Consider the following 27,535-nt stretch of genomic DNA (forward strand, 5'->3'; position numbering starts at 1 on the left):
ATGTAAATACATCCTTGACCTGCTAGTGTCCCTATGTTGTACAATGGAAAACTCTACAGGAAATGTAGCATGAAGCTAGATGATTCCACTCCATTTCGTCAGTTATTGGGGCGGCTGCTCTACTTGACTAATACCCGTCTTGATATCGTCTTTGCTGTCGGTAAACTTAATCAATTTCTTGATTGTGTTCGCGATGAGCATTACAAGGCTCCCGCTAAGGGCCTTTTCTTTTCTTCTCAAAATGATTTCAAGCTCTTTGGTTTTGTTGATTCGGAGACACTTGCCGATCTGTGATAGTGTATTGTTTCTTCTTAAGTTCTTCGCTCATTTCTTGGAAGAGCAAGAAGCAAACGACTATGACTTGCTCTTCTTCAGAAGTTGAGTATTGTGCCATGGCCCAAGCAACCAAGGAGAGGCAATGGCTCTTGTAACTTCTTCATGATTTCAAATTTTTAACATTGTTCACACTGATCTAATTAACTTATACTGTGACAATCAATCTACCTTGTACATTGTTGCGTATTTAGTGTTTCATGAGCGGACTAAGCACCTTGAAGTCGATTGTCATATTGTGTGAGAAAGGCTCATGCTAGAGAGTGTTAAAGCTACTTCCGATCACTTCTTCCAACCAAACAGCTGACCTACTCACAAAGGCCTTGCTGCCTGGTCCTTTTGCTTCCATGGTGTTCAAGTTGGGTATGCTTGATTTCCATACCCCACTTGAGGGAGGATCTGGACAGTATTCAAGTAATGTGATGAGTAATGTGATTCTAAAGGAGATTAATGAAGATTTTGCAGCAACTAGCTACAACTTGAAGGAGGAGGATGAAGACAGTATTAAATAATTTACATAAATTATAGCTAATAGTTAGTGGTATATTGTTTTGATTTAGTAATGCTGATTCAGCATAGTACTAGTAGTGTTAGTTAGTTAGACTAAGTTATGAGTAATTAGGTCGTGATATAAATAGTTGGTTACCATTATATAACTGTACAATTTTTCTTTCTCCCAATATATCTCCAAACTTCTCGGAGCTTATTCTTCTTGTTCTCTTCTTCTTTATCCTCAATTAAGACCATGATCACAATTCCTTCAATAACCACCAAAGTTCGTTTGTTTTGTGTTAATTAGTAGTATGCTAGTACATGATTCAATCCATAAGGTGAGGATCTTACAAGTTACAACATAAAGTATTTGTGTACTATTTATTATAGAAGTGTTGAAAATGCAGAAAAGAAAATGTGAAAGCATATATTAAAACAGAAAAATACTATTTGTATATTAAAATCAACTACTAAAATTAATTACTATGTATTTATATATAAATACATGTGTTGTTTAATTCATTCTAATATATATTTTGTATTCCAACATGTATATTATACTAGTAGTTAATTTTAGTAACTAATTTTAATATACGCCTAGCATAGTTGAAACAGAAGAGGGTTAAATCCAAGCAGGATTCTTGAGTGGTTCAACAACAGCTTTGATCTGAAGGTAGTTGTTGAGACTGTAGATTCCTTTCTCCCTCCCAATGCCACTCATCTTGTAGCCTCCAAAGGGAATGGCAGCGTCGAATACATCGAAACAGTTGATCCAAACCGTTCCAACTCTCAGTGCCCTCATCAATGTGTTTGCTGTGTGTACGTTCTTTGTGAACACTCCTGCTGCTAGTCCATATCGTGTTGCATTTGCTCTCTTTATTACTTCTTCAATGTCCCTACTCATGTTTTTTTAATCACATCAACCACATACACTTTCATTATTCCACAACTTGTTCTTTATTTATTTACAACCATATTATATACTTACAAAGAATCAGCCACCAATCAACTACCATATAAAATATATATTTCGAAAATATCTTATTACAAATAGATTTTTGACAAAATTTTTTTATTTTTACCGATGAACAAAATTTGTCGATAATTTTAATAAAAAAATATGTTTTTAAAATCTATTTGTAATTGACTTTTTCCTGGTGTTTATAAAAAAATTTGATTAGCAAGTGAATAGAGATAGATATTTAATGTTTATGAAAAATTTGATTATGAAAATGTTTGATTATTCTAACGATAGATTATTTTATTAAAAAAATTGGGTAAAATATATATAAATATATAAAAAAAAGATATGATAACTGATGTAATAGTTAATTTTTTATATTTATAAAATATTTTTTATTACATATTGCACTTACTTGAATTTCAAGATGGACTGAACCGGCCCGAATATTTCGTCTTTGGCTATCAGCATATCGTCCTAATGATTAGCATATTTAGGTTGAGTCTTAATGTACAAGCCACTGGTGCCAATACAAAACAGAACAAAACAAAAGAATACCTTAACATTGGAGAAAACAGTTGGCTCGATGAAGAAGCCTTTTGAGCCCAATCGCTGACCCCCACATTCAAGGGTAGCATTGCTTTCAATTCCAGATCTTATGTACCTAAGCACTTTCTCAAATTGTTCTGTGTCAATCTGAGATTTGAATTTCACTCAGTTAATTACATGCATCAGAGTCAGCTATTCTAAAAACAGAGTGAATGGATTAAAACAGAGAGCATGCAGCACCTGAGGGCCTTGTTCAACACCCTTCTTGAATGGATCACCAACAACGCGTCTCAAAGCACGTTTCTTTGACTTCTCCAAGAACTCATCATAGATACGCTCATGTACAAAGGTTCGAGATCCAGCACAGCAACATTGTCCCTACAGATCAAGATTATATTACATAGACACCATAAACATAGACATATTAGAATTCACCTATATATTTATACGTACCTGATTAAAGAAGAGAGCAAAGTGTGCTTGTTCAACAGCGTGGTCAACATCAGCATCATGACACACAATAAAAGGTGATTTGCCTCCCAGCTCCAATGTCACAGGCTTCAGATTGCTTCTTGCAGCCAATTCAAGCACAATTTTTCCAGTGTCTGTTGATCCAGTAAATGCTAGCTGCAACAAGTAATAAATGCGTGCTTTAACATTATTGTATATGATTTATGGCTGGCGTATTAGAAATGTTAAAACAAACAAATCTTCAACCTTGTCAACGTCCATGTGACTTGCAAGAGCTGCACCAGCAGTTGGGCCAAATCCAGAAACTATATTCAGAACACCTGGTGGAAGACCAGCCTGCCAAAGGAACGAAAATTCAGGGTAAACCATAGACTCTCTCTTTTTTAAAATATATATACATCTTTTGTTTTGATGACTATAAATATATCTTTTATTGTTTAGGTTTATTACAAAATTAATTTATAAAAAATTTATTCAAATATATTTGTATGTTAAGTACAATAATGTACCAAACTGACAGCAACTACTACTATTTATATAAATAAGAGAAAATAAAATTATTAAAGTATAATTTTTGTTTTTGAAATTTATTAAAAATTTTAAAAATATTTTTTAAGTTTTATTTTATTTTTATCCTAAAAATTTTCTATTTATATCAAATATATTTTTTGTGGCTAATTTTTTAAAAAATTTAGAATCAATTTAGTAACAATTTCATAATAATAATCTTTAACACATGTAAATCAAATATAATTATTATGCATTATTGTTAAATTGGTCCTAAATTTTCTAAAAATTTAGCCGTTAGAAATATATTTGATGTAAATAAAAAATTTTAAAGACAAAATTAAAATAAAATAAAATTTAGAGATATTTTTAAAATTTTTAAAAAAATTTAAAAAAATATATAATTTATCCTCTTCTCTGTATATATATATATACCATATGACAATAGGACATCTGTCGGGGTCAAAGACAGATTAGAACAAATATATAGATAAAAATATTTTTTTTTATTTCAAAATATAAGTTGCAAATATTCTACACATGCAAAAAGTTGGAGACAATTAAGATATAGATAAAGACATCACTCATATTATTTTGTTGTTTCTATGTTATGATTGTATCATTTATCTACAGACATTTATTAAGAATGAATATGTTAGTTAACATAGTGTTTTACGACTTAAAAAGTTTATTTCAGGGTAAAAAAATTTAACCATTAAATTAGTTATATATTTTTATATAAAAAGTTTTTTGAAAACTAAAATTACACAATTAATATGATAGTCCATATTTAACATTAAAAAATATTTAAAAATTTTAAATATAAGAACTTTCAAAATTTAATTAAAAAAATTCAAAATCTAAACTCAACAAAAATAATTGTTAGTAAGCTTTGTACTGAATCTACTATAATATTGGCCAAATTAATTACTGTAGTATTGGTTTCCTAACAGCTAGCTTTACTCTCATATATATTTACACGTATCTTGTTTCATATATTTTTAATATATATAAACCTACAAAAAATAAACTACCAAATTAATCATGTATTTGTATATATTACATGTATTATTTTATATATTTTTAATATATATTTTAAAAATATTATAACTCCATTTTCAGTTTTGATAATACCACTTCACATACAATTTTTTTTATATTGTATGTTGAAATAAATTTGTAAAAAATAAATAGCATTTTTAAAATAAGAATCACAATATCTATTTCCTACATTTTATATTGTTTAATTACTCTATTGGTCTTTATAGTTTTACGAAATTTTTAATTAGGTCCCTATACTTTTTTTTTTTAATTGAGTCTTTGCACCAATTTTTTTCGTTAGGTCTCTATAAAATTAAGCCAATTACTGCTAAGAGGGACCTAATTAAAAAAAATTTAGTGTAGGGACTCAATTAAAAAAAAGTATAAGAACTTAATTGAAAATTTCCCAAAACTATAGATATTTACAAAATAATTAAACTTTTTATATTCTGACATATATTTTCTATATTCTTCCTATATTTTTAGTGAACTGTAGAGTTTCCCAAACAGAGGTTCAAATAAATGTGTATTTGGTTAGTTGTGTGAATTTGACCTCATGAAAGAGTTTAGCCACATAAAGAGCGGTGAGGGGTGTTTGCTCAGCAGTCTTCAAAATGACAGTGTTACCACAAGCCAGAGCTGGACCAACTTTCCAAGCAAACATAATTAGAGGAAAATTCCAAGGTATGATTTGTCCTGCAACCCCAATTGGTTCATGCAATGTTTGCACGTGATATTTTCCATCAGCCGGTACGGTCATCCCGTGAATTTTATCAGCCCAACCTGCCCAACAACAATTCATTCTTCTTTCTCATACTTAATGTTCTTACCACAAAATTAGTACACATTATTGTTAAGTAATATAAGTTACTGATCTAATACCAGCATAGTAGTGGAACAAACGCACAAACAATGGCAATTCGTCGTTGAAAGATTGCTCATAAGGCTTTCCATTGTTCCACGTCTCTAGAGCTGCAAGCTCTTTACTATGCTTCTCCACCAAATCAGCAAACCGCAGCAATATCCGACACCTTTCCTGAACAAATTAAACGGTGTAGTAATCAATATATCAACTGAGAAAAATAATTTTTCTTTCCTGCTATAATAAGAACAAGGAAGGAAGAAATGGTTTACATAAGCAGTCATTTTAGGCCAGGGTCCTTCATCAAAGGCCTTTCGCGCAGCGGCGACGGCGCGGTTGATATCTTCAGCGTCTCCTTCAGCTACTTGAGCTATAACTTCCCCTGTGCGCGGGTCATAGGTTGGAAAAGTCTTCCCTGATAATACCAAAACAAACAAAATAAAATGGTCGCAAAATTACTTATGAGAAAGTTTGCCAGCATTTTTATCAAAATATGCCCATACTTAATTAACAAAAAAAAAGAGTAATTCCAGATGAAATTTTATATCATTAAAAACACTAATTATCATTAATTGATGATTACAAATCACAAAACTTATTAGCTTTTATCACTTCTTATTTCAAAAAATTCAAATTATTAGTTAAAAATTTAGAAATATGTGAATGTTTACATATTTAACATAAATAAAATAAAATTGTGTTAAATGTGGAAAGCTAAGTAAAGAAATTAAAGTAGATAGATAGAGTGAGAGACCTGATGCAGAATCCACAAACTTGCCATCTATGAGATGCTGAGTGTAATTGATTTGAACTTGTGGAATAATCACTTCATCAACCGCTGCAGCTGTGCTAAACCTCTTCAATTTTCTGCACCCTCCGCCAGAGTTTCTTCCTGTTGGAAAATACGAACAAAACAGTAACCGCTGCTTTTCGCATAAACACCTTACAATACAAATTAAGCGGAATAATAATGATATATAATAACTGAATCTAGAACAGATGCTCTTATATGAATCTAGAACCACTTATTTAAAGTAACAAAACTCCCTGCAGTTAAAGTTTCTAATTATAACTGAATTAACTTGGTAACAGTACCGAGTGAGTGAAGAAAGGAGTCAGCTCCAGAAGCAGCAGAAAGGGAGCGTGAGAGAAGCCATGAAAGTCTGCGAGCTGCCATGGGCAAAGCAATTATCTCTCAAAGACAAATGATTTTGTTGTTGTTTTTGCTTGCTTACTCTGCTTCTTGTTTCTTGTTTCTAGTTCTCAAAAGAAGAAGATGACGATTATAATAAATAAATGAAACAGATTGAAAACTAAGGTACAAATGGTGGCACGATATGAATCGGTAGGTCGCTATTACCGATAACAAAAGGAAAGCAATGGAGTAACTGTCGTTTTGTGCACTTTGCCCACTTTGTGTGGTTTGAAATAAAATGCCATTCTTATGAGTGATAATTCCTATTAACGGGGAAAAGAACGATTAACACACCATAGTAGATGAAACAACCACTCACAAAGTAGTTAGAACATTATTAGCATCCATGGGTTGCTTCAAGTGTAATGTAAATGTTTTCGGGTTGAATGGAATACGTATTTAATTAATGGGGGAATGTTAGGTAAACAATAACTATCTTAAATAAATTCAATAACTACCAATCAAATAAAAATATATTACACTTTCATTTAATGTTATTAATTAAATTTACTTTTTTAATCTTATTAATTCACATTGTTCACACATTATTCAAAAAAGTTGTTGGTTACTGTTCGGTAGTCGGTTGCCGGACAGGTCGGGTGGTTATGGGACGGGGTGAGGACGCCTCACTCGCGGTTGTGCTAAGCCCGGATTTGCCACGTAGCCGAGCTCCCGTTGTGAAGGAAAAGAGGGGGGTGCCACCTGCAAAGACACTCCGACGCTCTAGTCAGCTAGTGTGCAGGCGGGGGAAAATGATAGGAGAAAATGTGACGTACCTCGGGGGAAGAGCCAATCTTCCCTTTATATACATGTCAGTAGTGGGCCCCTCATGGGGACAGGCCCATATTCTCAAGGACGTTGTCCTATAGCTGCGTGTGAGCCGTACAGGACGCGTGTCCGGGTTGGTTGAAGGGCGCGTAACCGGGCCGGGTGGAGCTCGGGCCGGGTTGACCCGCGGGAATCCTGGGCCAGGCCATAACAGTGCCCCCACGCGCCAATGGTAGTCGTGGGAGCTATCAATGGCGTGTCGTCTCGCATCTCACTTGTTCTCGTCAAGTCGGCCGCTCGTGGGAAGAATATGCCCCCAACGCGCATATCCTTTGGTTGCATAAGCAACCGTTTCATCGCATCGTTCCTGGCGCCGAGCATTGAATGCTCATAATGGGGTGGAAAACCCTGTTTGCAAAGACTATTCTGCCCCCAGATTTTTCGCGCTTCCTGGGAGGCAGTTTTTAAACAGCCAGTTTTATACTCCTGCTTTTCTTCATATCTCCCTTTTCTGCCTTCTTCTTGCTCCCAAATCTCAGAACATCTCATTGTGGTGCCCTCGCACATCTTTCCCCTTGCATCTTTTCTTATCTGCTGTTTCATCCTCCTTCCACTAATTCAGGTAATTCTTGAACTCTTTTCCTTTTATGCTTTGTTCTTGCATGCTTGTTGCCTGGTTTTTGTTGTTGCTGTGTAGCCTTTCAATTGTGGTTAGATGTGTTAGGGGGGGAGATACCATTCCAGGGTAGGTTTTTCCTTGGTCCTTTCGCGTTTTAATTGTGTTTGGCCTTAGTTGGGGAGTAGTGAGGGGTAGTGTCTGCATTCGGCCTGAGCAACCGATCTCCTAGACTGACTGGATGGTCCCCCCATGTAGGTATGGCTCGCACGATCTCCCGGGCTTCCCCTTCTCCCGCGGCGTACGATCCCTATGCTTGGGTCGTTTCCGATGTGAAGGACTCGCCTAACCAAATGGGCGAGGAGGAGCTCACCGAGTTCCGACAAGCCGAGTACTTGTGCGGAGGAACCGATGAGGAAGCCAATTATGACGTTTTTGTCCCGGCTCCTCACGAGCGATTGTATGAGATCAACTTCAATCATCCCCGAGTTGCCGACTGGATTTGGTTCTACAAATCCATGTTTACCCAAGTTGGGGTTCGTATTCCGTTTTCAGCCTTCCAAATGGCGCTCTTAGGTCGGATTTCCGTGGCGCTGTCGCAGTTGCATCCGAACAGTTGGGCCTCAAGGGGTTCATGTCTTTCCGGTCTGCCCAAGGTCGGAGGATTTTTGGTTTGTTTGAGGACTCCTACCACGGGTTTAAGGACAAATATTTCAAGGTCCCTCCTGTCAAAGGTCGTCATCCCTTTTGGTTGTCGTTGGAGGGGGTACGGCTTATCCCGACCTATTGGAGTTTCGGGGCAGGGTCCAATGCCTTCGTCAAGGTAACCTATAAGGGCATGTCGGCGGTGGATAGGAAGATTGCCGACGTGTTGATGGCAGTCTTTGGGAGGAATCATGTGAATCCTCACCTCCTTATGGGTGATCGGGAGGCCGGTCGTAATTATATTTGTGAGAAGCCTCTGCTTGTTTCGCCTCTTACCTTCTTGCTTTTGTTAATAATTTGTTGTGACTAACCGACTTCACCTCCTCTCTCTCTCTCTTTTTTACAGTGGGAATGTCTGCCGAGGTAACGGGTCTCCCTGACTTGTTCCAAACCTTCTTGTGTGGAAGTGATGATGAGGAAGGTAATGAGAAATCTGCTGCTGGGAAGCCTGCTGCTCCTCCGGAGGACAAGGCTGCTTCCGAGCAAGGGGCTGCGGCCGACGAGACCGGCACCTCGGCTCAAGGTGCCGCGATCGAAGGCGACCAGGCGGTTCATGCTTCCCCTTTCCGTGAGGTGATCGGCACTGGGGGTTCGACGTCTAACCCTGATGCCGATGACGAGGTGGAAGAGGTCCCTAGCTTCAAGAGGAAGAGGAAGGCGTCGTCCAGTCCTGAGGGGGTCCTTACTGTCATGGAGAGGAATTTTGATGCCGGGAACTTTATAGATTCCCAGCTGATTCCCGGTACTGAAGAGTATTTTCATGAGTCATCACTTGCCGGGCAGGCGAGGTGGATGTACCGTACCCTCTTACGCGGCGCAGTGATAGCTCGGAAAGCCGAGTTCGAACTGTCTGGGATGGAGTCCCTCCGCAGGAGGTTGGAGTCTGCTGGGAAGGCTAATAACGGGCTCAAAAGTGAAGTTGAGACTCTCCGGGAGCAGTTGACCCAATCTGAAGAGAAGCTTGACGCCGCCGAGAAGGAAAGCTACTGCTGCCGAACAGAAGGCCACTACCGCTGAGAAGAAATTGGAAGAGTCGGACGCCACGGTTTCACGTCTTGTCGAGCGCGAAATGGCTTTAGAGAGTTAGGTCGGCACGGCACAGAAACGGGTGGCCGAAATCGAGAAAGAGAAGCAAATCGCGGAGGCTGAACTGGCAACATGGAAAGCAAAGTATAAAGACGTCGTCAAGCAAGGGAATGGTGCGATTTTGGCGACCGAGGAGGCCCTCAAAGCTCAGGTTAAAATTGTTGCCCCCGAGTTCGACACGTCGGCGATCGGTGTTTTCAAGGTCATTAAAGACGGCAAGATTGTTGACGTCCCCAGGAAATGAACCCTCTGTCTAAAACTTTTGTAGTTTAGCCGTTTTATTTTGGCTTTTGTGAACAATTTGACTATTTAGTCGTTTGCCCGTTTTAACGTAGTTAACTCTTTCTTATTCGTCTGGCCGTGCTATCGTTTCTATTAACCGTTATTGGTTTATAGTTGCCGTTTATATTAACGAGCCGTGGCCTTTTTGCGTAGTCGTTTGTTATCACGGTATTTGACGGGCTCCCGGGGTGATCAGTCCCGGGGCCACGCATCGTTGTCGGGTTGTGATAGAGCGTGTTGTCTGGAAAAGAGAAATTACAAAAGAGAAAATTTGCGCAAGTATATCTTATTCGGCAATTGCATAAGGGACCCATAGGTCATAAGGGACCCATAGGTCATAATGGAAAGTTTAAATTCGCATCTTAACCACTTAGCTCGATTAGTCGGCGTGTCGCCCCGCGTTTCAGGAGTAGAATCTTCTTAAGTTGTTTGCGTTCCATGTTCTCGGGACTTCCTTACCATTTAGCCTCTCTAACTTGAAAGCGCCTTTACCCATTGCTTCTTTGATTCTATAGGGGCCCTCCCAGTTTTCCGCCAGCTTGCCTGCTTCAGGGGTCGGTGGGCCGATGTCGTTTCGCCTTAGGACGAGATCGTTTGGCTCGAATTCCCTTTTGAGCACTTTGGTGTTGTAGCGTAGGGCCATTCTTTGCTTTAGCGCCGTCTCTGTCAAATGGGCCATTTCTCTGGCTTCGTCTATCAGGTCCTTTTCCACGGCTTCCTCCACTCCTTTCAAAAGTAGCCGGGGGCTCGGTTCCCCGATCTCTACGGGTATTACCGCGTCTAACCCATACGTTAGTCGGAAAGGAGTCTCCTTAGTGGAGGATTGTTCGGTTGTTCGGTAAGACCAGAGTACCGAGGCTAGTTCGTCGGCCCAAGCCCCCTTTTTATTATCCAATCGCTTCTTCAGCCCTAAGAGGATAATCTTGTTCGCAGACTCCACCTGTCCGTTTGTCTGGGGGTGTTCTACCGAGGAGAACCTCTGTCTTATACCTAGGCCGGTGAGGAATTCCGTGAACCTCTTGTCGGTAAACTGCGTGCCGTTGTCCGAGATGACGACTTCTGGGATCCCGAATCGCGTTATCACCTGCCTCCACATGAATTTCCTGCAATTGGATGAGGATATGCTAGCTAGTGGTTCAGCTTCTATCCATTTGGTGTAGTAATCAATGGCGACTATGAGGTACTTGACCTGCCCAGGACCGACAGGGAAGGGTCCCAGGAGGTCGACTCCCCACTGAGAGAATGGCCGGGAGGACGTTAACAGGCTTAACTCGGAGGCCGGTGCCCTGTGAAAATTGGCGTTCTCTTGGCACTTCACGCATTTTTTGACGAACTCTTTGGAGTCTGCCATCATTGACGGCCAATAATATCCGGCTCGAATTAATTTTCTTGCTAGGGCCTTGCCTCCTATGTGGTGTCCGCAGCAGCCCTCATGGACTTCCCTGAGGACGTAGTCCGTTTGGTCGGGGTGTAAGCACTTCAACAGGGGCTGGTTGAGCCCTTTCTTGAATAGCTGTCCTTGGATTACGGCGTATTTGGCTGCTTCCCTTCTCAGTTTCGCCGCGTCCTTTTCGTCGTCAGGGAGTTTGCCATTTTCTAGGAAGCTAGTGATGGGGTCTAGCCATGAAGAGCCTAGCCTTGTCACGTGCAAGGTGACCGCTGGCTCTCTCGTCATTCCTTGGATGAGAGACCGGTTCCCTTCTCCCGGCTTAGTGCTGGCCAACTTTGATAGGAGGTCTGCCCGTCTGTTCCTTTCTCTAGGCACGTGGTGGATCGTGACCTCCTCAAAATTTTGGCTTAAGTTTTTGACCCTTTCCAAGTACTTTTGTAATAACGAGTCTTTGGCTTGGTAGCTCCCGTTTACCTGGGAGGTGACGACCTGAGAATCGCTGCATACTTCCAGCCTTGTTGCTCCGACTTCCGCTGCTAGGGTCAAGCCCCCTATAAGGGCTTCGTATTCTGCCTGGTTGTTCGAAATTGGAAATTCGAACCTGATCGACTGCTCGTATACGACTCCAACCGGGCTTTCCAGGATGATCCCGGCACCTCCAAATGTCTGGTTGGAAGCTCCGTCCACGTGGAGCTTCCACCGTGTGCTCGTTTCTTCGGTTGGGTCCCCAGTTACTTCGACCAGAAAATCTGCCATCGCCTGCGCCTTGATGGCTTGCCGGGGTTCGTATCGTATGTCGTATTGGGAGAGTTCGATGGACCAAGTCATCATTCTCCCCGCCAAGTCGGGTTTTTGAAGTACTTGCCGGATCCCTTGGTCTGTTCTTACGATAACCTGGTGACTTTGGAAGTATTGCTTTAACCTTCGTGAGGAGGTCAAGAGCGCTAGAGCTAGCTTTTCCAGTTTGCTGTACCTTAATTCTGCCCCTTGCAGGGCTCTGCTTATGAAATAGACCGGCTGTTGAGCCCTCCCTTCTTCCCGCACCAGAACTGCGGCCAGGGCTTCACCCGTTATGGCGAGGTACAGATATAGCGGCTCCCCGTCCTTCGGCTTCCCGAGCACAGGTGGTGCTGCCAGGTGGTGCACGAAATTGCAATAACACTTTTGCAATCCCGCACAACTAACCAGCAAGTGCACTGGGTCGTCCAAGTAATACCTTGCGTGAGCAAGGGTCGATCCCACGGAGATTGTCGGCTTGAAGCAAGCTATAGTTATCTTGTAAATCTTAGTCAGGAGATCAGAAATTATCAGGATTGATTGTGAAAAGCAAAAGAACATGAAATGGTTACTTGTTTTGCAGTAATGGAGAAGGTTGGGTTTTAGAGATGCTCCATCTTCTGAATCTCTGCTTTCCTACTGTCTCTTCATCAAACATGCAAGTCTCCTTCCATGGCAAGCTGTAGGGTTTCACCGTTGTCAATGGCTACCTCCCATCCTCGCAGTGAAAGCTAATGCACGCACTCTGTCACAGTACTGCCAATCACCGGTTTGGTTCCCTCCCCTACCGGAATAGAATCCCTCTTTTGCGTCTGTCACTAACGCCCAGTAGGTTACAGGTTTGAAGCACGTCACAGTCATTCAATCATTGAATCCTACTCAGAATACCACAGACAAGGTTTAGACCTTCCGGATTCTCTTGAATGCTTCCATCAGGTCCTGCCTATACCACGAAGATTCCGATTAAGAACCCAAGAGATAACTACTCAATCTAAGATAGAACAAGGTGGTTGTCAGGCACGTGTTTCATAGTTGAGAAATGATGATTGTCACGGATCATCACATTCATCCGGATTAAGAACAAGTGTTATCTTAGAATCGAGCAAGCATGATTGAATAAAACAGTAGTAATTGCATTAATCCATCAAGACACAGCAGAGCTCCTCACCCCCAACCATGGGGTTTAGAGGCTCATACTGTGAAAGAAACGTGTACAAAATGTTATGGGTCATCAGGTACGGATACAATGTCAAAAGATCCTATAAGTAGTAACTAGTGTCCTAAGGTTTACAGAAATGAGTAAATGACAGAAAAATCCACTTCCGGCCCACTTGGTGTGTGCTTGGGCTGAGCAATGAAGGAATTTCGTGTAGAGACCTTTTCTGGAGTTAACGCCAGCTTTCATGCCAGTTTGGGCGTTTAACTCCAAATTTTATGCCAGTTCTGGCGTTTTAACGCTGGAATTTCTGTAGGTGACTTTGAGCGCCGGTTTGGGCCATCAATCTTGGGCAAAGTATGAACTATTATATATTTGCTGGAAAGCCCAGGATGTCTACTTTCCAATGCCGTTGAGAGCGCGCCAATTGGGCTTCTGTAGCTCCAGAAAATCCACTTCGAGTGCAGGGGGTCAGAATCCAACAGCATCTGCAGTCCTTTTCAGTCTCTGGATCAGATTTTTGCTCAGGACCCTCATTTCAGTCAGAAAATACCTGAAATCACAGAAAAACACACAAACTCATAGTAAAGTCCAGAAAAGTGAATTTAATTAAAACTAATAAAAAATACTAAAAACTAACTAAAAGATACTAAAACATACTAAAAACAATGCCAAAAGCATACAAATTATCCGCTCATCACAACACCAAACTTAAATTGTTGCTTGTCCCCAAGCAACTGAAATCAAAATAGGATAAAAAGAGAATATACTATAGACTCCAAATATCAAAGAAACATAGCTCCAATTAGATGAGCGGGACTAGTAGCTCTTTGCCTCCGAATAGTTTTGGCATCTCACTCTATCCTTTGAAGTTCAGAATGATTAGCATCTATAGAACTCAGAACTCAGATAGTGTTATTGATTCTCCTAGTTAGTATTGATTCTTGAACATAGCCAGTGTTGAGTCTTGGCTGTGGCCCAAAGCACTCTGTCTTCCAGTATTACCACCAGATACATACATGCCACAGACACATAATTGGGTGAACCTTCTTAGATTGTGACTCAGCTTTGCTAAAGCCCCCAATTAGAGGTGTCCAGGGTTCTTAAGCACACTCTTGTTGCCTTGGATCACAACTTTATTTCCTTCTTTTTTTTTTCCTTTCTTTTTTTTTCTTTCTCTTTTTTTTTTTTTCGAAATTTTTTTTTTTTTGCTTTTCTTGCTTCAAGAATCATTTGATGATTTTCAGATCCTCAATAACAGTTCTCTTTCTCCTCATTCTTTCAAGAGCCAACAATTTTAACATTCTTAAAACAACAAATTCAAAGACATATGCCTGTTCAAGCATTCATTCAGAAACAAAAATATTGCCACCACATCAAACTAATTCAACTATTTCAGAGATAAATTTCGAACCCTGTACTTCTTGTTCTTTTGTGATTAAAGCATTTTTCTTTTCAGAGAGGTGATGGATTCATAGGACATTCATAGCTTTAAGGCATAAACTTTATTAATTTTATTAATTAAAACAGACTCAAATATAGATATAAGATAAAATTAAAAATAGAAAACAAGAACAAAAACGAAAAAATAGGCTCCTAATGATAGAGGTTCACAGAGTTAGGACTCAACACCTGATTTTGAGAAGTGGATGCTCCCTCAGCTTGAGAGGAGAGCTTTTGGCGTTTCATCTCTTGAATTTCACGCCCCTGCTTCTCTGCTCCTTCCATTGTCTTCTTTGTGATTGGATGTTCAGTGTATGGATTCATCTTCTTCTATCTTCACCCCAGCCTCTTACAGAGCAGGAGATCAAGCTTGGTAAGCCAATTTGGTTACAGTGGAATTCCTATTTGCAATTGTGTAGATCTCACAGGCAATCACATGATACACCTCCACTTCTCTTCCAAGCATAATGCAATGAATCATCACTGCTCTCTTGATGGTGACCTCAGAACGGTTGCTAGTGGGTAATATGGAACGCCCAATGAATTCTAGCCAACCTCTTGCAATTGGTTTGAGGTCTCCCCTCTTGAGTTGGTTTGGGACATCCTTAGAATTGGTTATCCACTTAGTTCCAGGGAGGCATATGTCCTCTAGAACTTGATCCAACCCCTTATCTACTCTCACCATCCTCCTATTAAAGGAATCAGGATCATCTTGTAGTTGAGGCAACTTGAAGATTTCTCTTATTTTGTCCAGATGAAGTATAACTTTCCCTCTGACCATGGATCCCTGGATATTCATCTTCTTTCAGATCAAATTTAACTTCCGGGATCACTGACCTCAGACCCATTATTTATGATAATGGTCTTCATGTTCTTTGGTTAAGAACTTCTCTCCATTCTAAAGATTCTTCGGATTCTCTTTCTTGCCTCTTAAATTGGTTTGTTTTCCCTTAGGAGCCATGATATTGATGAATCTTGACTTAGTGATCACGGAAAAGCACACCAAACTTAGAGGTTTGCTTGTCCTCAAGCAAAAGAGAAGAGAGAAGAGAGGGGAGGAAGAGAAAATTCGAATGGTGTGGTTGGAAGAGGGGAACAAACGTGTTTTATAAGGTGGGGAGGGGAGTTTTCGAAAAAAAAGGAATTTGAAAGGAGATTTGAGAAGATATGAGAAGAAATTGAGAAAAGGGTGAAATTTTTTAACAATGTTTGTAATTGATTTGAAAGAAAATTCGAATGGTGTGGTTGGAAGAGGGGAACAAACGTGTATTTAAGGTGGGGAGGGGAGTTTCGAAAAAAAAGGAATTTGAAAGGAGATTTGAGAAGATATGAGAGAAATTGAGAAAAGGGTGAAATTTTTTTAACAATGTTGTAATTGATTTGAAATAAATTTGAAAAAAAGGTTTTGATTTTTGAAGATTTGAAAGTGAATGATGAATGATTGAAGTGTGATTTTGTAGAAAAGTATGGGTGAAAAGGAAAGTTTGAAAAAATCTGATTTGAAAACAAAATTGTGGTCCCCCCACCAAGCTGGCGTTAAACGCCCAGAATGGCACCCATTCTGGCGTTTAACGCCCATCTGTTGCCCCACTTGGGCGTTTAACGCCCAGCCAGGTACCCTGGCTGGCGTTAAACGCCAGAAATTCTTCCTCACTGGGCGTTTTTCTAAAACGCCCAGGATGCACACCTGGCGTTAAACGCCCAATGGTGCCCATTCTGGCGTTTAACGCCCAAAATGGCACCATTCCTGGCGTTAACGCCCAGAATGGTACTCATTCTGGCGTTTAACGCCCAAAAATGCCCCTTACTGGCGTTTTTTCGCCAGTAAGCTCATTTTCTCTGCTTTTTGAGCTGAATCCTTCTGTAACTCTGTGAATTCCTTCATTTTGTACTTGCCTCTGTAAGAACTAATCATACTTTCTAATGACTGGGTTGCCTCCCAGCAAGCGCTTCTTTACTGTCTTTAGCTGGACTTTCACTGAGAATCACTCAAGTCTCAGTTTTGAGCATTCCTGCTCAAAATTTCCTTCAAGATAGTGCTTGATTCTCTGTCCATTAACAATGAACTTCTTGTCAGAATCAATATCCTGAAGCTCAACATATCCATATGGTGATACTCCTGTAATCACATACGGACCCCTCCACCGGGACTTGAGTTTTCCTGAAAACAGTTTGAGCCTGGAGTTGAAGAGCAGAACTTTCTGTCCTGGCTCAAAGACTCTGGTTGACAATCTCTTGTCATGCCACTTCTTGGCCTTTTCCTTATAAATTTTTGCATTTTCAAAGGCATTGAGTCTGAACTCCTCTAGCTCATTTAGCTGGAGCAGTCTTTTCTCACCAGCTAACTGTGCATCCAAGTTTAGGAATCTGGTTGCCCAGTAGGCTTTGTGTTCCAGTTCCACAGGCAAATGACAGGCCTTCCCATACACCAATTGGTATGGAGAGGTTCCTATAGGAGTCTTGAATGCTGTTCTGTATGCCCACAGAGCATCATCCAAGCTCTTTGCCCAATCCTTTCTTCGGGCCATTACAGTCCGTTCCAGGATTCTTTTTAGCTCTCTGTTAGAGACTTCAGCTTGCCCATTAGTCTGTGGATGATACGAAGTTGCCACTTTATGGCTGATTTCATATCTAACCATAGCAGAGTATAGCTGTTTATTGCAGAAATGAGTGCCCCCATCACTGATTAGCACTCTGGGGACGCCAAACCTGCTGAAAATGTTTTTCTGGAGGAATTTCAGCATAGTCTTGGTATCATTAGTGGGTGTAGCAATTGCTTCTATCCATTTAGATACATAGTCCACTGCCACCAGAATGTAAGTGTTTGAGTATGATGGTGGGAATGGTCCCATGAAATCAATTCCCCATACATCAAACAATTCTATCTCTAATATTCCTTGTTGAGGCATGGCATATCCGTGAGGCAGGTTACCAGCTCTTTGGCAACTGTCACAGTTACGCACAAACTCTCGGGAATCTTTATAGAGAGTAGGCCAGTAGAAGCCGCACTGGAGAACTTTAGTGGCTGTTCGCTCACTTCCAAAATGTCCTCCATACTGTGATCCATGGCAGTGCCATAGGATCCTTCGTGCTTCCTCTCTGGGTACACACCTGCGGATCACTCCGTCAGTACATCTCTTAAAGAGATATGGTTCATCCCAAAGGTAGTATTTGGCATCTGAAATTAATTTCTTTCTTTGCACACTGCTGTACTCCTTGGGTATGAACCTTACAGCTTTATAATTTGCAATGTCTGCAAACCATGGAGCTTCCTGGATGGCAAAGAGTTGCTCATCTGGGAAGTCTCAGAGATCTCAGTAGAAGGGACGCCCCAGCTACTGGTTCTATTCTGGACAGATGATCAGCTACTTGATTCTCTGTCCCTTATCTGTCTCTTATTTCTATATCAAACTCTTGCAGAAGCAACACCCATCTTATCAGCCTGGGTTTTGAATCCTGCTTTGTGAGTAAGTATTTAAGAGCAGCATGGTCAGTGTACACAATCACCTTTGATCCCACTAGGTAGGATCTAAACTGTCAATGGCATAGACCACTGCAAGTAATTCTTTTTCTGTGGTTGTGTAATTCTTCTGTGCATCATTTAGAACACGGCTAGCATAATAAATGACATGCAGAAGTTTGTTATGCCTCTGTCCCAACACTGCACCAATGGCATGATCATTGGCATCACACATTAATTCAAATGGCAATGCCCAATCTGGTGCAGAGATGACTGGTGCTGTGACCAGCTTAGCCTTCAGGGTCTCAAATGCCTGCAGACACTGTGTGTCAAACACAAATGGAGTGTCAGCAGCTAGCAGGTTACTCAAAGGTTTAGCAATTTTCGAAAAATCCTTGATAAACCTTCTATAGAATCCTGCATGCCCCAGAAAGCTTCTGATTGCCTTAACATTGGCAGGTGGTGGTAATTTTTCAATTACCTCTACCTTTGCCTTATCCACCTCTATTCCCTTGCTTGAAATTTTGTGCCCAAGGACAATTCCTTCAGTCACCATAAAGTGACATTTCTCCCAGTTTAAAACCAGGTTAGTCTCTTGGCATCTTTTCAGGACAAGTGATAGGTGGTTAAGACAGGAGCTAAATGAGTCTCCATATACTGAAAAGTCATCCATGAAGACTTCCAGAAATTTCTCTACCATATCTGAGAAGATAGAGAGCATGCACCTTTGAAAGGTTGCAGGTGCATTGCACAGACCAAAAGGCATCCTTCTGTAGGCAAACACGCCAGAAGGGCAAGTAAATGCTGTTTTCTCTTGGTCCTGAAGATCTACTGCAATTTGGTTGTAGCCTGAATAGCCATCCAAAAAGCAGTAGTAGTCATGACCAGCTAGTCTTTCTAGCATTTGGTCTATGAATGGTAAAGGAAATGATCCTTTCTGGTGGCTGTATTGAGTCTTCTGTAGTCAATACACATGCGCCACCCTGTGACTGTTCTTGTAGGAACCAGTTCATTTTTTTCATTATGACCACTGTCATGCCTCCCTTTTGGGAACAACTTGGACAGGGCTCACCCAGGGGCTATCAGAAATAGGATAAATAATCCCAGCCTCTAGTAATTTAGTGACCTCTTTCTGCACCACCTCCTTCATGGCAGGATTTAGCCTCCTCTGTGGTTGAACCACTGGTTTGGCATTATCCTCCAATAGGATCTTGTGCATGCATCTAGCTAGGCTAATGCCCTTGAGATCACTGATGGACCACCCAAGAGCTGTCTTGTGTGTCCTTAGCACTTTAATCAGTGCTTCCTCTTCCTGTGGATTTAAAGCTGAGCTTATAATCACTGGAAAAGTGTCACCCTCTCCCAGAAATGCATATTTCAGGGATGATGGTAGTGGTTTGAGTTCAGGCTTAGGAGGCTTATCCTCCTCCTGAGGAATTTTCGAAAATTCCTTTGCCTCCTCTGGCTCTTCCTGATCAGTTTGAGCATCTTTGAAGATGTCCTCAAGCTCTGATTCTAGGCTTTCAGCCATATTGATCTCTTCTACCAGAGAGTCAATAATGTCACGTCCATGCAGTCCTCTGGTGTGTCTGGATGCTGCATAGCTTTACAGCATTCAACTTGAACTCATCCTCATTGACTCTCAAGGTTACTTCCCCCTTTTGTACATCAATGAGAGTTCGTCCATTGCTAGGAAAGGTCTTCCTAGAATGAGAGTTGCACTTTTGTGCTCCTCCATTTCCAGCACCACAAAGTCAGTTGGAAAGCCAAATGGCCCAACCTTGACAATCATCCCTCTATTATGCCTGATGGGTGTTTAATGGAGCCATCAGCAAGTTGGAGGCATATCCTGGTTGGTTTGACTTCTCCAATCAACCCAAGCTTTCTGATAGTGGATGCAGGTATTAAATTGATACTTGCTCCAAGATCACATAAGGCTATCTTGGTGTAGTGCCTTCCAATGTGCATGGTATCAGAAAGCTTCCAGGATCTTGAAGCTTTTCTGGTAAGCTTTTAGAATGACTGCACTGCATTCTTCAGTGAGAAACACTTTTTCAGTTTCTCTCCAGTCCTTCTTATGACTTAAGATCTCTTTCATGAACTTAGCATAAGAAGGTATTTGCTCAAGTGCCTCTGCAAAAGGAATCTTTATTTCAAGAGTCCTTAAATAGTCTGCAAAGCGGGCAAATTGCTTATCCTGTTCCGCTTTGCGGAGTTTCTGAGGATAAGGCATCTTGGCTTGATATTCTTCAACCTTAGATGCTGCAGGTTTATTCCGTACAGAAGTGGTTGAAGAAGCCTTGTTAGGGGATTACTGTCAGCACTCTCAGGTGTCTGATCCTCCCTTGGCGTTTGGACGCCAGAATTGGGTGGAAAATGGGCGTTTAACGCCAACTTTTCCCCCTTTTCTGGCGTTTGAACGCCAGAACTGGGCAAGGAATGGGCGTTTAACGCCAGTTTTCCTTCCCTCTCTGGCGTTTGAACGCCAATATTCCTCTCTGGGCTCTTACTGTCCTCAGAGGGATTTTGAACAGTGGTTTGGTTGTCCTCTGTCAATTGTTCCTTGTTTGGCTTTTTGCTCTTTTGAGCAGTGTTATTCAAGGTCTTCCCACTCCTCAATTGAACTGCTTGACACTCCTCTGTTATCTGTTTAGATATTTGCTGTTTTGCTTGATTCAACTGTAGTTCTATGCTTTTATTAGCAACTTTAGTTTCATGGAGCATCTCTTTAAATTCTGATAGCTGTTCAGTCATCAGGAGTAGTTGTTGATTAAGCTCCACTATCTGTTCTTGAGGATTAGAGTCAGTGACTATTGTCATGACCTCCTCTTCTGAAGAGAACTCATTGCTAGAGTACAAATATTGGTTTCTAGCAACAGTGTCTATAAGCTCTTGAGCTTCTTCAATTGTCTTCCTCATGTGTATAGATCCACCAGCTGAGCGGTCTAAAGACATCTGAGCTTTCTCTGTAAGCCCATAGTAGAAAATGTCTAACTGTACCCACTCTGAAAACATTTCAGAGGGACATTTTCTTAGCATACCTCTATACCTCTCCCAGGCACTATAAAGGGATTCATTATCCTCTTGTTTAAAGCCTTGGATGTCCAGCCTTAGCTGTGTCATCCTTTTTGGAGGGTAAAAATGATTCAGGAATTTGTCTGATAACTGTTTTCATGTCTTTATGCTTGTTGTAGGTTGGTTATTTAACCACCTTTTAGCTTGATCTTTTACAGCAAATGGAAACAGTAATAGTCTGTAGACATCCTGATCTACCTCTTTATCATGTACTGTGTCAGCAATTTGTAAGAACTGTGCCAGAAACTCAGTAGGTTCTTCCTGTGGAAGACCGGAATACTGGCAATTTTGCTGCACTATGATAATGAGTTGAGGATTTAGCTCAAAGCTGCTTGCTTTGATGGGAGGTATACAGATGCTACCCATATGCAGCTGTAATGGGGTTAGCATATGACCCCAGAGTCCTTTTGGACTGATTAATTCCACTTAAGTCCATGATGGACAAAAGGGAAATGATAATAATTGCAAAGAGATAAATTTTGTTTATTTTTTTTTTTGAAATAACCGAAAAAAAATTAAAATAGAATAAAATAAAACAAAAGGAAATAAAATAATTTCGAAAATTAAAAATAAAATAAGATCAAAGCAATTTGAGAACTGAATCAATTAGTAAAGAAAAGATTTTGAAAACAGCAATTAAGAAGATATGATTGAAAAATTTTTATGAAAAAAGATTTGATTTTTTTAAAAAGAGGAAAGAGAAAAACACAAAAAGACACCAAACTTAAAATTTTAGAAAATCAAACACTAATTTTTCGAAAATTTTAAAGGAAAAACACAAAGAGGACACCAAACTTAGAACTTTTGTGAATCAAAAAGGGACTAAGAACAAGAAAAATTCGAAATTTAAAAGAAAAAAAAAACAAAAGCATGCAATTGACACCAAACTTAGAATATGAACTAGACTCAACTAAGAGACTCTAAACCACAAAACAAAACAGTCCTAATCTAAGCAACAAGATAAGCCGTCAGTTGTCCAAACTCGAACAATCCCCGGCAACGGCGCCAAAAACTTGGTGCACGAAATTGCAATAACACTTTTGCAATCCCGCACAACTAACCAGCAAGTGCACTGGGTCGTCCAAGTAATACCTTGCGTGAGCAAGGGTCGATCCCACGGAGATTGTCGGCTTGAAGCAAGCTATGGTTATCTTGTAAATCTTAGTCAGGAGATCAGAAATTATCAGGATTGATTGTGAAAAGCAAAAGAACATGAAATGGTTACTTGTTTTGCAGTAATGGAGAATAGGTTGGGGTTTTGGAGATGCTCCATCTTCTGAATCTCTGCTTTCCTACTGTCTTCTTCATCAAACACGCAAGTCTCCTTCCATGGCAAGCTCATGTAGGGTTTCACCGTTGTCAATGGCTACCTCCCATCCTCGCAGTGAAAGCTAATGCACGCACTCTGTCACAGTACTGCCAATCACCGGTTTGGTTCCCTCCCCTACCGGAATAGAATCCCTCTTTTGCGTCTGTCACTAACGCCCAGTAGGTTACAGGTTTGAAGCACGTCACAGTCATTCAATCATTGAATCCTACTCAGAATACCACAGACAAGGTTTAGACCTTCCGGATTCTCTTGAATGCTGCCATCAGGTCCTGCCTATACCACGAAGATTCCGATTAAAGAACCCAAGAGATAACTACTCAATCTAAGATAGAACAGAGGTGGTTGTCAGGCACGTGTTCATAGTTGAGAATGATGATGATTGTCACGGATCATCACATTCATGGATTAAGAACAAGTGTTATCTTAGAATCGAAGCAAGCATGATTGAATAAGAAACAGTAGTAATTGCATTAATCCATCAAGACACAGCAGAGCTCCTCACCCCCAACCATGGGGTTTAGAGGCTCATACTGTGGAAAGAAACGTGTACAAAATGTTATGGGGTCATCAGGTACGGATACAATGTCAAAAGATCCTATAAGTAGTAAACTAGTGTCCTAAGGTTTACAAATGAGTAAATGACAGAAAAATCCACTTCCGGGCCCACTTGGTGTGCTTGGGCTGAGCAATGAAGGAATTTCGTGTAGAGACCTTTTCTGGAGTTAAACGCCAGCTTTCATGCCAGTTTGGGCGTTTAACTCCAAATTTTATGCCAGTTCCGGCGTTTAACGCTGGAATTTCTGTAGCTGACTTTGAGCGCCGGTTTGGGCCATCAAATCTTGGGCAAAGTATGGACTATTATATATTGCTGGAAAGCCCAGGATGTCTACTTTCCAATGCCGTTGAGAGCGTGCCAATTGGGCTTCTGTAGCTCCAGAAAATCCACTTCGAGTGCAGGGAGGTCAGAATCCAACAGCATCTGCAGTCCTTTTCAGTCTCTGGATCAGATTTTTGCTCAGGACCCTCAATTTCAGTCAGAAAATACCTGAAATCACAGAAAAACACACAAACTCATAGTAAAGTCCAGAAAAGTGAATTTTAATTAAAAACTAATAAAAATATACTAAAAACTAACTAAAAGATACTAAAAACATACTAAAAACAATGCCAAAAAGCATACAAATTATCCGCTCATCACCAGGATTTCCTTGAAGTGCTGAAAGGCTTCCTCACATGCGGGTGTCCATTCGAACGCCATCCCTTTCTTCATGAGGTTAAAGAATGGCAGGGCCTTTGTTGCCGATGCTCCGAGAAACCGGGATAACGAGGTCAGCCGCCCCGCCAACCTTTGGACGTCCTTGACACATCCTGGGCTCTTCATCTGGAGTATCGCCCGGCACTTCTCCGGGTTGGCTTCTACCCCTCTTTGAGTTATCATAAATCCTAGGAACTTGCCAGCTTCCATGGCGAAGGCACATTTGAGGGGGTTCAGCCTCATGCCGTGTTGCCGGAGAGATGCGAATACGTTTTCCAGATCCTTTAGGAGGTCGTCAGGTCGCGTTATTTTCGCGAGGACGTCGTCGACGTAGACTTCCACTGTTTTGCCTCTAAGATCATGGAATATCTTGTTCATCAGCCTTTGGTATGTTGCTCCTGCGTTTTTCAGGCCGAATGGCATCACCTTGTAGCAGAAGGTTTCCCCTGGCGTTATGAACGCCGTCTTGTCTTCATCCGGACGGTGCATCGGTATCTGGTTATAACCGGAGTAAGCGTCCATGAAGCTCAAGTAACGGTAGCCCGCCGCAGCGTCGACGAGCGCGTCTATGTTAGGGAGGGGGAAACAATCCTTTGGGCATGCTGCTAGCGCGTCTAAGATGGGAGAATGCTGCTAGCTTGCCTTCCCTTATCGCTTGTTCTAGTGCATCTTTCAGGTCAAAGCAGTCCTGCATTTGGTGACCGTAACCCTTGTGGTAGTCGCAATAGAGGTTCTTGTTTCCTCTCGTACGGTCCTTGAGTGGTCGGGGCTTCGGCAGGATCCCCTTCTCGGCTATTTGTTGATAAACTTCCATGATGGGAAGAGTGAGTGGTGTGTAGATGGCGAATTTCCCGACCCGGGGGAACGACCTGGGAGCCTTGCTTGGCGCCTCCTCCCTGGTTTGTCCCTTCAGTCTTTCTCCGTTACCGGGTTGCCGGGATTGGCTGTAGCCGGACTGCCGTTTATTGGCAGCCACGACTCGACTGACTTCCTCATCGTTTATATATTCTTTAGCTACCGTCTGGATCTCGTGCATCATCCAAACTGGTTTCGTGGTGAGGTGTTTTCGAAAGTTTTCGTTGAGGAGGCCGTTCGTCAGACAAAGGCTGGCCACCGAATCGGTTAGGCCGTCGATTTCCAAGCACTCGTCGTTGAACCGATCCAGGTATTTTCTGGTCGACTCTCCCTGTCTCTGGGTTACCCCCAGAAGGTTGATCGGGTGCTTTGCCTTTGCTATTCGTGTTGTAAATTGGGCGAGGAATGCACGACTGATGTCCGAGAACCCGTGGATGGATCCCTGCGGTAAGCCGTTGAACCATCTGATCGCGGGTCCCGCGAGGGTTACCGGGAAAGCTCGGCACCTCACCTCGTCCCCTACTCCCTCTAGATTCATCCTTGCTTCAAAGGCCGTGAGGTGTTCTAGGGGGTCTTGAGTTCCATCGTACCTCATGTCCGTTGGTTTGTCGAAGTGCTTCGGCAACCGAACTTCGAGGATGGAATGGTGGAATGGGGTGGTGCCCATTATTACAGGTTGTCGTGTCCTGTTGGACCTCCCGTCTTCACGATCTCGTGTTGTGCGGCGCGTTTCCCTGCCTCGGGAGTAGATTATCGTGTCATTCCGTCTCCTCGGAATCGGGGATTCTTCCCGGGTGCTCTCCGCTTCCGTTCGGGATGCGGAGGTGCGTCGCAGACGGCTTCGGTAAGAGTCTCTTTCTTGGCTTTCGGAGGATGGGGTGTAGCTGGGATCGGTAGTTCGTCCGTCACGTTCCTGGTCGGCCAATTGCCGCTCCAAGTTCTGGACCCTGTGATGTAGCTCTTGCATTATTATGGCGCTGTCGCCGCCCGTTCCTCCGAAGGGTCGCGTCCTCGTGTGTTGTTCAGTGTGTTGTCGGGGGGACCTTCGTTGTCCTCTTAGTGAGGCGACAGAGGCCGCCCCTTCCGCTCCGGCTCCTCGGCCTTGGTCTCCGGGACCCGGCACAACATCCATTAAGGCTTCCCCACAGACGGCGCCAATGTTCGGTAGTCGGTTGCCGGACAGGTCGGGTGGTTATGGGACGGGGTGAGGACGCCTCACTCGCGGTTGTGCTAAGCCCGGATTTGCCACGTAGCCGAGCTCCCATTGTGAAGGAAAAGAGGGGGGTGCCACCTGCAAAGACACTCCGACGCTCTAGTCAGCTAGTGTGCAGGCGGGGGAAAATGATAGGAGAAAAGGTGACGTACCTCGGGGGAAGAGCCAATCTTCCCTTTATATACATGTCAGTAGTGGGCCCCTCATGGGGACATGCCCATATTCTCAAGGACGTTGTCCTATAGTTGCGTGTGAGCCGTACAGGACGCGTGTCCGGGTCGGTTGAAGGGCGCGTAACCGGGTCGGGTGGAGCTCGGGCCGGGTTGACCCGCGGGAATCCTGGGCCAGGCCGTAACAGTTACCTATAGTTTTCCTTAATTAATTTAGGATAGGGGATGCTATATTTTTTTTCAAACACCAACTTTTCAAAAAGTTTTAATAATACTCATAATATTTAATTAGTTTAATTTTATGGAAAATACTATTGTAATGAAGTTTCTTTTTTTTTAGTAGGTATGAAATGAATTGGTTGTATTGAAAAAGGGACGCGTGTTGTTGCTGCTACGAGAAACAGAGACAAAAACTCAATCAAATCAGTAGTGGTAAGAACTTGTCCGAACTAATGCAGTATATTTATGTTATGGAGGGACATAATTAGCATGATTAATTTATTCTTAGTTATGCTAACAATTGAGTTGGGTTTTTTTTGTGGAAGTTGAGCTCTTATTTTTTTTCAACTGGTCTAGACTAAAAATATGTATACTTGATCCAAGCAATTTTCGCAAAAGACTTTTTAAGGATAATAATAATAATAATAATAATAATAATAATAATAATAATAATAATAATAATAATAATAATAATAATAATAATAATAATAATAATAATAATAATTGAAGATGTAACTAGCAAGTAGTAGGACATTGTCTAAAACAAAACTCACATGCAAGAGTGTCCCACTTTTTTTTTACGAAGTGGGCCAAAAAAATTAAATGAAGTTTACATTTTTTATATTCATATAATTAAATATTAGAATATTAGAATTTAATTTTTCCTGTTAATAATGAATTAAATTATATTTAGAAATTAAAATATTATTATCTAATATGCTTTATTTTGTTTGATAAAATATGCTATCGTAATTAAAGTTAAATTATATTCAGAAATTAAAAAGGAAAAATAATTTTTGTTAATATTTTGTAATTTGATGATTTAGATTTTTTATTTTTTTATAAAAAATTTGAAGAGCACAATAAATATAAAGTAATTAATGAATCATCAAAAGTTTAAAAGAAGAGTAAATTTATGAGAAAATAAAACTAACAGAAATATATATTGGATTTAAAAATAAGGATAATTTATATTAATAAATTAATTGGAAGTCAAAATTACACAGATGTCCTGAATAAAATTGGTTACATATATATTCTAAACAGATTTATATAAATTGAATTAGACAAATTTAATTTTTAGGCATTTACATATAAATTAAATAAGGTTAATTTGATTTATTATGCACAATACACAGTAGATCGAATACATACATAATAAATAAGTATGAATTTAAATTTTTTATTTTAATTCATACATTAAAAATTTTAAATGTATTTATTAAAATAAAATTTATATTTAGTATTTATAATAATAATTTATATATTTATATGAATATACATCATTAATAACTTAATATTCACTACAACAAAAGCGCCATTT

General features: G+C 40.9%; 1 protein-coding gene across 1 annotated transcript; it reads right to left on the reverse strand.

The window, feature by feature from the left end:
* Positions 1 to 1,233: 1,233 nt before the first annotated feature.
* Positions 1,234 to 6,533, reverse strand: LOC130968610 (aldehyde dehydrogenase family 2 member B4, mitochondrial-like). Its single transcript, XM_057893970.1, has 11 exons — positions 6,312 to 6,533; positions 5,971 to 6,108; positions 5,489 to 5,631; positions 5,237 to 5,390; positions 4,908 to 5,137; positions 3,053 to 3,142; positions 2,789 to 2,962; positions 2,576 to 2,713; positions 2,345 to 2,482; positions 2,202 to 2,263; positions 1,234 to 1,721 (listed from the first exon to the last, which is right to left on the reverse strand). The coding sequence occupies exons 1-11, from the start codon at positions 6,391 to 6,393 to the stop codon at positions 1,448 to 1,450; spliced, it is 1,623 nt and encodes a 540-aa protein (XP_057749953.1). The 5' UTR covers positions 6,394 to 6,533; the 3' UTR covers positions 1,234 to 1,447.
* Between the last annotated feature and the right edge of the window lie 21,002 nt (positions 6,534 to 27,535).

This window comes from Arachis stenosperma, chromosome 1 (genome assembly GCF_014773155.1).
Source record: "Arachis stenosperma cultivar V10309 chromosome 1, arast.V10309.gnm1.PFL2, whole genome shotgun sequence".
In the NCBI taxonomy this organism is placed as follows: domain Eukaryota; kingdom Viridiplantae; phylum Streptophyta; class Magnoliopsida; order Fabales; family Fabaceae; genus Arachis; species Arachis stenosperma.